General features: G+C 38.3%; 1 protein-coding gene across 1 annotated transcript; it reads right to left on the bottom strand.

The window, feature by feature from the left end:
- Positions 1 to 393: 393 nt before the first annotated feature.
- On the bottom strand, positions 394 to 1,188 carry LOC142181287 (pathogenesis-related protein 1A). Its single transcript, XM_075254265.1, has one exon. The coding sequence runs from the start codon at positions 1,137 to 1,139 to the stop codon at positions 633 to 635; it is 507 nt and encodes a 168-aa protein (XP_075110366.1). The 5' UTR covers positions 1,140 to 1,188; the 3' UTR covers positions 394 to 632.
- Between the last annotated feature and the right edge of the window lie 12,539 nt (positions 1,189 to 13,727).

The raw sequence follows: 13,727 nt of genomic DNA, 5'->3' as shown, positions 1-13,727 counted from the left end.
GTTATTATTGTATAAACAGAAAATGTAAATTAAAGATCTTCTAATGACATGATTAATGTAATCTAACCTATTATAGTAGTTTTAGTATAATAGGTTAGTTACAATTTTTTTTCAGATTACTATTGAGAATTCGTCATAAATATTTACCTATAATTACCTTATAAATGACCTGATTATGTAAATATTTTTATACCGTCAATTTTAAGACTAACGGTCAGTTATTAAAACTAGCTGCTCCACTTTCAATATCCTCCTACCATCTAAATTGGTAATTTTCATGTTTTTGGCCCTCTAGTAGATTATATGAACTGTGTAAGCTTGTTCCTAAGGCATGTAGTTAAGAATTTTGCTCGTAATATCGCAAGTAGCTAGACCATCAACACATGATTCGTATGAGTACAAAAGTGTTCATAATAATATCAGATCATACATCAAGCTGATCATCAACTCATATTTTTCCCCTTAATTATGACCACTTGGTCTTTTTATAGATCCACTTCAGAGGATTACAAATATAGTACTATTACTATATACTTGACTTTAAGTTGCTTTTTAGAGCAATTATTTAAGTTCTTGATATCAAGCAGAACAATCCATACATATTAACGTGAAATGGACGTAGGTCGTTTCAATTAGTATGGACTTTCGCCTCTATAATTACCTGGAGGATCATAGTTGCAAGAGACAACATATCCTCCATTGTTACACTGAACCCTAGCACATCCAACACGAACCGAGTTACGCCAAACCACCTGAGTATAGTGTCCACACACCTGTCCTTGTGCACAAGTATTTGAGTCATGGTCATAATACTGTTTCTCATCGACCCACATCTCAACGGCCTTAGCAGCCGTCATGAAATCGCCACTTCCCTCAGCTAGGTTTTCGCCGTATTGACCATGAGAATGTACGAGGTTACAATCTGCAGCCAATTGGGAAGCATAATTTTGCGCATAGGCTGCTACCTGGTCGTCCCAGGTCAAAGGTTCTACACCTACATCTGCACGAGCTGTGTTATGGGCATCCAAATAGTCTTGTTGAGAATTTTGGGCACGGCAAGAGTGGGATATTACTAGGAATAAGAGAAGTGTAGAGACAAGAAGAAATGAAGGCAATTGTGAAAAGAGAACAAATCCCATGACTATAGGAGAAATGTTGTATCTTGAATGGAAAAACTAGATTTACTACCAAGGGTATTTATAGGAGAAATCTTGAAGATTTCACGGTGATTATTCATGTACTTACTAAATTTTTTGACATGGTAATATCAATGTAATATATCCTGTTATAGATAATTTATCCTATTTTCTAGGTTACCATATTAAACTTATATATGCAGTTACCAATTGTTGTAAAATAGTTTTACCCGATGTTGCAAAATAATTTTAAATTGTCAATGCATGAAGTTAAACACTTTTTTGATCTATCAGATGTGCTTTTTGTTAAATAAAGTAGACTGGTTATGGTTAATGTGTTAATTAATATTTTCTACATTTAACGATCTGATTAATTTTTACTTCCATATTTATATCTCTTTTTTTTCAGAATGGGAATGTCCATTGGAAAAAGAATTTAAAATAAATACTTTGATGTTTGATTTTTCTAATAATCTTATTTCTAAATCTTATATTATATTTCTTATATGTACAATCAATTCTCTAAAAGAAAAAACTATAATAATACCAAACACAGTTTGTGTCTTCTTCTTTCTTTTCTCAATATTTGTGGAAAACTTGAACATGGCCGTCATCTCGATGACGTTAAATAACTATCAAATTTGGACGTAAAGAATATTTGGATATTCTTCAGTTCTTTCTCTAATTTCCTTCCCTTAATTTCCAACTTGATGTTACTCATGTACTATCATACTTTTCTATTATCTCATTCCAATCACGGCTTGATCTGGAGTATAAATAAATTTCTATTTTCTTATCCCAATCACGACTTGACTTTAGATTCAAATGGAGTATTTTTTTATTTTTTGTAAATAGCTTATGTTTATTTCGTTTTTCGACATTAGTGGAAAAGAAAGCTCAAGTTTTAGTGAAGCTAGAGTTTGAAATCCTCGAGGGTGTTTTAAGATTTAACTACTTTATTTTTCCAAGAAATAGCACCCTAAAGCATCTCGCTGTAATGGCGTTCACTTATTTTCCCTTTAATTTAAATGGATAAATGACAACCAAACTCCTTAAAAAGACTTCGGCCAATGCTTTAGGTGGTGAAGTATAGACCCAATACTTACAAGAGAGACCAGTGTTTTTGTTATGCAAAAAGAGTAATTGAAGAATTTTGTAACTATTGCCATTTAGCAATTTGTCATCTCCTCCGTTCACTTTTGTTTGACATGTATACTAAAAATAGATTTTCATTTTTACTCTTCACTTTATGCATGTTAAGAGAAGACAATTTTTTTTTCCTGTTATACCCACAATATTTATTACTCATTTCAAATCATTTTCTCAAATCCAATAAAATATGCATCAATTAATATGAGTATCATGGTAAATTATGCATTTCAATCATTTTTTCTTAAAGGGCGTGAAAAATCAAAACGTGTCAAGTAAAAGTAAACAGAGTACATATTATTGTAAATCAAGTTATCGTGATGATTAAAAAAAATTATACTCTATTAGATGCAAAAAAAAAAATGAAAACTTAGACCCTACATTATGATAATTGACATCCTCGTATATCTTAGTCCTTAAAAACGTTTATGTGCTACGATCCCTAGGTAAAGGTTTGCGCCATCAGGGTCGCAAATTGTGCCTCACGACTTGACTATAAGATCAAAAATCAGAAAAAGTAAGGTATCTTAAATAATTAATACATTCCTCATTAACTTTATAGAATAAAACAAATGATACAGTGAGAAATCATAGTAGCAAATCTGATTGTCAAGATTTATCAGATTTGGGTTCAAAGAAAGTAGAATAACTTTATCTTTCAGCAAATTTGTATGGACTTATTTGAGTTATGCATTGCTTGGTCCATCTCTTATGATGTATTGAAGGTTCTCTACGTAGCATGTCATGAGTGAAGAATCAAAATAGAATTGCAAGCTCAATATTAAAAAGAATAACTAAAAGTAGAATTGAAATTTTTGTGGAAGAAAATAATTGGATAGTTTATTCAATTCACGGATGGCCTTATATAGGCTTACAAATTAGTTTGAACATGTTATCCCACTAAACAAACTCTCCTAAACTTTAGGAAAAGATATATGAACTCTAGAAACTAGGAAAAATATTGCAACTAACAATAACAAAATAACAACTTGAAGCTAAAAACTAGCTATACTACTGACTTAGTCAACACTACATGGAACTGATGTTGTACAACTTTAATAATGAGCATCACCAGTGCCTACGTAGCATCTCTTATGAGTTTTTTGCAAAAAAGTATCTATATATTTAAAAAATAAAAAAATGAGACAAATCATTGACATGGCGCCCAAACTTTGCAGATTTAGTATGGTATTCATTAATGGCCATACAAGCAAGTTGTACATGGCACAAGTGCAGGATTAAAGTTGCAGGCACCATCAGCGTCGTACATTGTGCTACAGCCTACAAGAGTTGACTCCAACACAAAGAATGAGAAAAGAATCAATACAAACGGAAAGGTAAACATCTTTACTGGGATTGTGAATTCTTTTATTTGTTTTGATTCCTTTTAGGCAATTCGGATCAGGTTAACCCGGATTCATGTAGATGACGTGAACTATAGCACACGAAAATTTGTAAATCGACCCGAATTTCAGTTTTTTATCCCTAAAATGCCAAAAGAAGAGGAACGGTCATGCTGAAGCCATGATTATTGTTCATTAGGTTATTTTTTATGGCCTCGCAAACTGAAAATTCTGGATATCGGGTAGAATTCCAGTTTTACGGTCGTAAAACACAAAACACGAGGAACGGTCATGGCAAGGCAATGACTAATATTCCTTAGATCATTTTTTATGGGACGGTAAAATGGCGACTCGGGTCTGGTCGCTCGAACTATGCAGATGGCATGGGCTATAACACACAAAAATCTGGGAATCAACCAGAATTCCAGTTTTGTGGGCCTAAAATGCCAAATAATGAGTAAACGATGACTAGTATTTCTTAGGTCATTTTTTATTGGCCGAAATTTTTTTAGGTGATTCGGGTCCAATCGTCCAGACCCATGTAAATGGCGTGTAACACACGAAAAATCTAGGAATTGTACGGAATTAAAAATTTTATGGCCCTAAAATACCCTAAAATGAGGAATGGTCATGGCGAGGCGAAGACTAATGTTCCTTAGGTCGTTCTTGATGGGCCAAAAACTCTTTAGGCGATTCAGATCTAATCGCTCAGACCTATGTGTAAGCACGTGATTTTTGACCCTCCCCGGGAATTTTTACGCTCTTAGCTTAAAATATCTAATTTAGGACTAATATAGCTATTTTAACTATTTTTTTACTTTATTTCGTTGCAAAAATAAAATTTCAAAAAATATATATATATAAATTTTAGTTTATGTATTTCTTATAAACTTGAAAAATACAAAAATTGCACTTTATTTTTATACCTTATATAATTTCGAAAAAAATACAAAAATAATAATTCTATTAAAGTTTTATAGTCATTTTTAACTTTGAAAAAATACAAAAATATTACCTCATATTTTATCTTAATATTTAAAAAACGAAAATTACAAAAAATAGTTTTATTAATATTTTGTAGCTATTTTAAACCTTGAAAAATATTTAAAAAGATATAGTTTTGTTTAAATACTAGTCTTATTTTTGGTAGTTATTTTGCTTACATAGGACTAGTTAAGCAACGTGTTTCTATTTCTCAGGTCCGGGCAAAAGAATAATATTCGGGTTCAAACTACCCGGTTTTAGGCCTAATTTTCGGACCTAGCCCATAATAAACCGTGTCCAGGACACGTGGGGAACCCCACCACGCGTGGGGGACATATGCCTCGAACCCCACCACGCGTGGGGCTCATTTTCATGGGCAAAGCATTACAAAACACGGACAGACTTTGAGGGATTTTGGGACTTTTGAAATTTTTTGAAAGGGGGGACCACTGTTCACCTTTCTTCTTCATAAAGAAGAAAGAAAGAGAACCTGAAGAAAAAACGGGAAAAAGAAACGAACAGGACTAGGGAAAAATTTGGAAAACAGGTACTGTTCCTCCGTCTTCTTCTTGGGAAAAAAACCAAGAAACCCTACTGCCTGCTTCGTCCAAACTACGACCCTCCTCCTCAGGTTCGTCACCTTCCCCACGTCCAAAACCCCCAGGCAACTCCCTCTCCGCCATAACCGCCCAACCAACTCCTCCAGCACTCCCGTCCAAACACCATCGCCCAAACACCTACCAAAACCCACGTCCAAACAGCTTCCCCCAGCACCGGACCAACACCCCTACTGCCCGTTACCATACTCCATTATCATCCTCGCATCACCATCGCGTCCAAAACACCAAACATACCACCAAACAGGCCCGTCGCAAACCGCCATTGTCGTCGCTGCAAGCTCCAGCTCCACCCAAACTGAGCTGCTGCTGCATTCGTCCAAATCCACCATCAACGACCAAAACCCAGTCGCCCCCTCGTCGCAACCAGCTCCCCCTCGTCGCAACCAGCTCTCCCCGTCGCCTTCTTCCTCACAAAAAAAACATAGCAAAAACCCTAGTAGCCCTCCCCGTCAACCACCAGGAAAAAACCAGCAGTGGCATCGCTGTCGCTACGTTCTTCTACTCCCTCACGTCGCAACACCATCACCCTACTGTCCAAACCACCATAATCCAGCCATTGAACACTGCCCGTCGACCCCCACAATCGTCGACTAAACAGTCCGTCAGCTTCACGCCACTAGCTGAGCCGGAGTTCATGGAGGTGAGCTGCTCGACCTTGTGTTGAGGTCGAGTTCCAGTCCAAGGTCCAAAGGTTGAGTCGAGGTCCGGTGCGCCGAGTTTGTTCCGAGGTTTCGTCTTTGTTCCTCGTTCAGGGAGGTCCGGCTTGAGTTCCGTCGGGGTCGTGTTTGTCGTCCTGAGTTTGCCGAGGTTCAAAGGTTAGTAAACCTCGATATATTAGATAAATAAACTTACGTTGAATGTTTGAGATGCAATATAAAATTGATATGATAATTTTCTGCTTATGTTTCACCGTATGCATTTTAGTTCATTTTTGTGTTATGTTATTATTGATTACTTGATGTCATTTGATTTAGTTGTATTAGTAGTCCCAAGATTAGTATTGTTATTATTTACGTTCAATGTGTTATGTTATTATTGTCTTAGTTTATTTGGACAAAATTAATATTAGTACCTGTTGTTACTACGCCCGAAACACTCATTCGCCTAGCTTCTTTTATTAAATCTTGACAAGTTATGAGATTTTAGTTGTACAGAGGCCGTAAGTTTAGTATTGTTAAAGGCGTAGAAATGGCATCCTTTAAAAATAAATAAATAATTATAAAAAAAATGAATAAAAAATAATAATAAAATAAATAAAATGAGACGAGCCTCGCCGGAAAAAATATACAGATTGCGGAGCCCTCACAAAATATATGTATCAAATACTTAGATTCTGGGATGGGCCGTTTAGCAAATTTCACGGTCTTACCCCAAAAAAAATAATAATGCGCTAGTTGCTTTAGGCGCGCCTTTAATAATGTTATCTCCCTAAACTCGGGTGCACATTTATGTGACCCAATTCCAAATCTCAACGGAGTCGAAATATGTCTCTAGTCACGGGCGCATTGATTGTGGCGTGGCCCGAGATGCATAAATAGCCACCTTCGGTTCATGTTTAGAATTTCTTGGTCCAAGTTGACCCACACAGTCTTATAAATCTTCGTCCCCGAGGCGCTGAAGGCCGTGTTTACAACGCCAAGTCTTTTATTGTAATTTGAAAAGAAAAAAAATCAAAGAGTCAGCGGTCATGTGAATACCGTCTTTTGTCATAATAAGCCGAGCCAGCTTCGGCCGCGTCTTAAACCGTTCTTGCCGAAATAGCCTTAGAGTATCTTTCAGTTGTCGAAAGGTTATTTTTGTAAAAGAATGGACAAGTTTTAAAGTGTCAAAATAATCCTCCCCGGCCTCAAACTTCATGTGAAAATTGGAAGGGGCCACATTTGCAAAAAATAACCATTTGGTTGCATTTGTCGAACAGAGAAAGGGAGCTGGAATTTTGTTTTTGAGTCTACCAATCTTTTGATTAGAACATGCGGGTTGTTTAATTTTCAAGTTTGTGAGTAATCTTTAAATCCTTTAAACCCAGTTTGTTTTAAATTTTACAAAAAAAAAATGTGTGTTTAGTATTGTTTATCTTTTATTGGTCCGAACTACGCAAGGTCTGATTCATGCGGGGTCATGATACGTAGGCAATCTCCATAAGATTCGACCACACACAAAAAAAAATGATAAAAAATAGAAAAAAAAAGAAAAAGAAAAACAAAGGTAAAAAATAAATAAATAAATAAATAAATAAATAAATATATATATATATTGATAATAATAAGGACCGACTGAGTCCATTCTAACATATTTGGTTTTGAATTGTGAAGAAAGTTGAGGTGGTTGGTTTGTGCCTCAAAGAAAATGACAACTAACGTCGAAGCTGTTACAAGTGCTCCAGAGACTCAGAGTGGGAAGGTTCCTCGTCATGAGTCACAATTTGCGACACAACAAGAGCAGTACCACTCTCCTGAGTACCACTCGTACTCGTTTGATCTTGCTGCAAAAACTGAGAAGCCTGCCCGAAAGATGGTACAGGAAGAAATGACCCGAAGAGTGAAAAGCTTAGAACAATGGTTGGAAAACATGCAAGGGTTGGCAGGCCAAAAGAGTGTTGCCTTCAAAGATCTATGTATATTCCCCGATGTCCACTTGCCGCCTGGTTTCAAGACTCCAAAATTTGAAAAGTACGATGGACATGGAGATCCCATAGCCCACCTGAAAAGATATTGCAATCAACTGAAAGGGGCACGAAGAAATGAAAAATTGTTGATGGCTTATTTTGTGGAAAGCCTTACGGGAGTAGCCTCTGAATGGTTTATGGATCAAGACACGTCTCGCTGGTATGTCTGGGATGACATGGCGCAGGCCTTTGTCAGACAGTTCCAATACAACATCGACATTCCCCCAGACCGCATTTCCCTTTCAAACCTGAAGAAGAAACCAAGTGAAAGTTTCAGGGAATATGCCATAAAATGGAGAGAGCAAGCAGCTCGAGTTAAGCCACCCATGGATGACCACGAGCTAATTACTGTCTTCCTTCAAGCGCAAGAGCCAGATTACTTTCAAAACATGGTGTCCGCAGTTGGCAAAACCTTCTCGGAAGCAATCAAAATTGGAGAAATGGTAGAGAATGGTCTTAAGACAGGCAAAATTATAAGTCAAGCTGTTCTTAAAGCCGCAACTCAGGCTGTCCGGGTTGAGTCAGATAATCTTAGCGACACAAATGAGGAGATTGAAGAAATCATGATGACATCAGGGTCTAGAAGAGGTCCCAGGAGAACATCTCGAAGGTATGAGAAGCCTCCTCAGGTTTTCTATGGCTCCCCTGAGCAGTACTATCCACCTCAGGATGCTCAATACTCTGTCGCTCCACCTCAGTATGTTGTCCAGCCACCAAAACACCCTAGGAGGCGAGCACGAGCATCACAAAATCTCCAGAAGTCTCCACAAAATGTTCAGATGCCCTATAACCCACATCCAAGCCAGTGGTATAATGGGGAGCAAAGGTTGAAAGATAATTTTACACCAATAGGAGAGTCCTATGAAAGCTTATTTGAGAAGTTAAAGAATCATGACATGATTGCACCTATTCCTCCAAATCGTGTGGACCCACGTGCAAGAAGCTTTGACCCTTCTAAAAGGTGTGAATACCATTCCAATGTCCAGGGGCACAATGTTGAAAGCTGTCGGGATTTGAAAAGAGAAATAGAAAGAATGATCCAAGAAGGGCGGATTGTGATCAATAACAGTGACATGGAGCACTCGAACCCCCTCGAGAACTTGCCGACGGAGGTTGATGAGGTTGAAACTGGTAATGGTCTCGACAATACTGATGCGAAGCTTAGTGGCTAAGATGCCAGTTTTTAATAAAGTGGGAGGACGCTCCGTTCCTTGGTTAGCAAGAAAGAGGCATTTGGTGGCTTATTTTGTTGTCATTTCTTTTGTTCGGATTATTGGGATTGTAGTTCGGATATTGTTTTGTGTCAATATCTTTCCACTTATCTTTCCGTTTTGTCATAGCAGTTTGTGTAAGTTTTGTCCAGTTTGTTTTTTGGGTTTTGTTCGGGTTTGTTTTGTTGGTTATTCAAACCATTTCACCGGTAGTCTAATGCAAAATCCGGTCTTTTACTATTTCCAGTCATCTTTTGTTTAGTCCTTTTATCTTTTTTGTTCAATGCCGATTCTAGGGACATGACATGCGCACCCAGTTTGGGCCTAATCTTAAAAGTTAATCATAAAACCCTGGGAAGGTGATCAAAGCATTTAAAGGAAATAAGAACGGTTTGAGATTATTTGGATCCCGAGTCATATGGAACTGGGGCAAGTTAAGCACAAAGAAAACCGTTAAAAGCAAGGTTTGCCAAATTGGCATGAAGGTCGGTCATGATAATGAGAGTGTCGCCCAACGGTGCTTAGAAATGACAAAGGAAAAATAAAATGTTTAACATAATTGTCAAGTCCAGCACCATCAGAAGAGACTACAAATTTAAAGTGTGTTGTTTGCACTTGGCATGTTTTGAAGACTGGAATGACGAAGGCATTTTGTTCTGCTACCCAAACACTTTATCCTTCGTTAGCCCTTTGAGCCTTATTTATTTTCTTTCATACCCCTCGTTCGGAATTAGTAGCAGCGAATAAAATACGCAAGCATGGCAGGTAAGAGAAAAGAAAACAACAAAATGGAAAAAGAAGAATAAAAGAAAAAGAAAAAAAAACGACAAAAAGAAAGGAGAAATGAGAAAGGAAAAGAGAAAAGTGATAACAAAAAAAAAATCAAATGAAAAAGAGGAATTGGGAACTACGTTTGACCTGATTCCTCAAAGAGGATACGTAGGCGCTTCACGGCTCGGTCATAGTTTTGAAAAATGAAAAATAATCAATTAAAATATCCCCAAGCAAGAAACTGGGGCAGATGTTGCGTTTGATGTAAATAAATCTAATTCCGAAGGTTGTAACTAATAACCCAAAATTAATGCATTTTTGAGCCTTTTATACCTTTTCTTTCTAGCCTATCCAAAACCCACATTACGGTCCAAAGAAAGACCTTCTGATCAGTCTCCAAAAGATGCCAAGTCAGACAAATGAAGAGTCTTATCGGCGAACATAACATTCTGTTCCACAGCAGAAAGGACTCTAATCTCCAGCAGAAAGAGTCATACCGGCGACACTCCAAATCCCCAGCTGGAAAGTGATACAAATGAGAGAGTCTTGTCGGTGAAAACCTTCACAGGCACCATAAGGCGATGAAAGCTGAGAGAAAAGCCAAAAATGAGAGAGACTTGATAGTGAAAACCCTTCGGGCACTGCAAGTCGAATAAGATTAAGAATCAGATGGGGAATCACCAATTGAGGATCTTGAAAGATGATTGACGGTAAAGGAAAGGCCCCATATGCATGTCATGGCCATTAGAGTCGGTATCTGCGTTTGATAGATTTTTATTTTTAGTTTCCTTTGTAAAAGAGTCATCGTTTCCTTTGTCTTTTATTTTGTTTCCGTTATCTTTCTCCTTTCATAAAAAATTTGCCCCAATAGAGTCTGTCCGGTCAGAACAAGTATGAAATGACTTCAAAATATGCCATCAGCTTTCCAAGATGAGATCTGACTAGTATATCCAAATGGTATAGTCAGCGAGGAACAAGCGCGAGGCCAGTGTCAAAAAAGATATCCCCAGCAAAGGGAATTGACAAAAGGATTGACGGGCGTCAAGAGAGATATACTTGTCAAACCCAAGGTTATAAACCTCAAAGCCAAGGCCCATGAACAAAGCTAGGAAAGCAGTGAGCATGATTTGGCGAAATCCATACTAGACTAAAAGGTCGGGGAAATGCCAGTTTCCAAGCTATGCCACAAAAGAAGAGGGATATCCCCCAGCAGGAAGGGATTATCCCCAGCACATAAGATCATCCCCAACAAGTTGTTGAACGCAGAGCAAGGAAGGAGAAAGGGAAAGCCATCCCAGCAGGAGTATCACAACCAACCACCATGTTTTAAACTAACAATTTTGTTTGATTTGAAACAGGTAAGGGAAATGGCATTGAGGTAGAAACGCATGCCACAAGGGATATTATCAAACTGGGGCAGAAAATTTTCCTTCCATTTAGAAAATTTTCTGGAAGTCAGGTACCCCCAGCTGATAACATTTTACCCCCCAACAGGTAAGTAAATCAAGGGAGGTAGTCTTTGAAGGAAGAAGCTATGCAAAAACAAAACAAAAAAGGAATAATAAAAAAAAAGAGAATAATAATGAAAAATGGGGAAGGTAGAAAATGAAAATTCATCCCAATCCCCAGCAAGTATTCGAGGTAAGACATTTTCAAGTCTTAAAGATATTTTGGGTTCATCCGCCCTCAAATAGGATATGTCAGGTTCATCCGCCCTCAAATAGGATCTGTTGGTTTCATCCGCCCTCAAATAGGATCTGTCGGGTTCATCCGCCCTCAAATAGGATCTGTCGGGTTCATCCGCCTTCAAATAGGATCTGTCGGGTTCATCCGCCCTCAAATAGGATATGTCGGGTTCATCCGCCCTCAAATAGGATCTGTTGGGTTCATCCGCCCTCAAATAGGATATGTTGGGTTCATCCGCCCTCAAATAGGATCTGTTGGGTTCATCCGCCCTCAAATAGGATATGTCGGGTTCATCCGCCCTCAAATAGGATCTGTCGGGTTCATCCGCCCTCAAATAGGATATGTCGGGTTCATCCGCCCTCAAATAGGATATGTTGGGTTCATCCGCCCTCAAATAGGATCTGTCGGGTTCATCCGCCCTCAAATAGGATATGTCGGGTTCATCCGCCCTCAAATAGGATATGTTGGGTTCATCCGCCCTCAAATAGGATCTGTCGGGTTCATCCGCCCTCAAATAGGATATGTTGGGTTCATCCGCCCTCAAATAGGATATGTTGGTTTCAGTCTTTATATTTCCAGAGTTGAAGTTGGGAGCCCGCCCATAATAACAGAGGAATACATTCAGTCTTTATATTTCCAGAGTTGAAGTTGGGAGCCCGCCCATAATAACAGAGGAATACTTTTATGTCTTAGTTTAACCAGGCGCCCACCTGTATAACGAGAGGAATACTTTTATGTCTTAGTTTAACCAGGCGCCCACCTGTATAACGAGAGGAATACTTTTGTCTGTGCATTTCATATTCTAGGCACCCACCTGTATAACAAGGGAATACATTTTGTGTCTTTACCATTAGGCGCTCACCTTTATAACGAGGGAATACATTCCACGTCTTTACCCATAGGAGTTGCATTTTCTCCTAAGTTTGTTTTAGTTTCATCCATAGGAGATGCATTTCCTCCTAAGTTTGTTTTAGTTCCATCCATAGGAGATGCATTTCCTCCTAAGTTTGTTTAGTTTTACCCATAGGAGATGCATTTCCTCCTAGGTTTGTTTAGTTTCACCCATAGGAGACGCATTTCCTCCTAGGTTTGTTTAATTTTACCCATAGGAGATGCATTTCCTCCTAGGTTTGTTTCAGTTTCACCCATAGGAGACGCATTTCCTCCTAGGTTTGTTTCAGTTTCACCCATAGGAGATACATTTCCTCCTAAGTTCAGTTCTACCAATAGGAGACGCACTTCCTAAGTTTATTGCACCCAATAGGAGACGCACTTCCTAAGCAATGCTTTTACCAGTAGGAGACGCACTTCCTATGAATAGTTCACCAATAGGAGACGCACTTCCTAAAGTTTAGTTTCACCCAGTAGGAGACGCACCTCCTAAAAAACAGTTATCCCCAATAGGAGACGCACTTCCTAAGTTTATTGTACCCACAGGAGACGCACTTCCTCAAAGTTAAGTTTTACCCATAGGAGATGCATTTCCTCCTAAGTTGTTTGAAGAAAAAAAAAAAGGAAGAAAAGACCTAGTCCGATGAACCTTCTCCTAGGATCAAATCTTAGTCTGACGAATTTTTCTCCTAAGATAGAGACCTAGTCTGACGAACCTTCTCCTAGGATCAAATCTTAGTCTGACGAATTTTTCTCCTAAGATAGAGACCTAGTCTGACGAACCTTCTCCTAGGATCCAGATCTTAGTCTGATGAATCTTTCTCCAGAGATACCAAAAAGAAAAAAACCTAGTCTGATGAACCTTCTCCTAGGATCAAAATCTTAGTCCGACGAATTTTTCTCCTAAGATAGAGACCTAGTCTGATGAACCTTCTCCTAGGATCAAAATCTTAGTCTGATGAATCTTTCTCCTAAGATAATAAACTAAAAATGACCTAGTCTGATGAACCTTCTCCTAGGATCAAAATCTTAGTCTGACGAATCTTTCTCCTAAGATAGAGACCTAGTCTGACGAACCTTCTCCTAGGATCAAAATCTTAGTCTGATGAATCTTTCTCCTAAGATAATAAACTAAAAATGACCTAGTCTGATGAACCTTCTCCTAGGATCAAAATCTTAGTCCGACGAATCTTTCTCCTAAGATAGAGACCTAGTCTGACGAACCTTCTCCTAGGATCAAAATCTTAGTCTGATGAATCTTTCTCCTAAGA

This window comes from Nicotiana tabacum, chromosome 5, assembly GCF_000715075.1.
Source record: "Nicotiana tabacum cultivar K326 chromosome 5, ASM71507v2, whole genome shotgun sequence".
In the NCBI taxonomy this organism is placed as follows: domain Eukaryota; kingdom Viridiplantae; phylum Streptophyta; class Magnoliopsida; order Solanales; family Solanaceae; genus Nicotiana; species Nicotiana tabacum.
The sequence above is the reverse complement of the archived record's forward strand: the minus strand, read 5'-3'. Positions and strand labels throughout refer to the sequence as shown.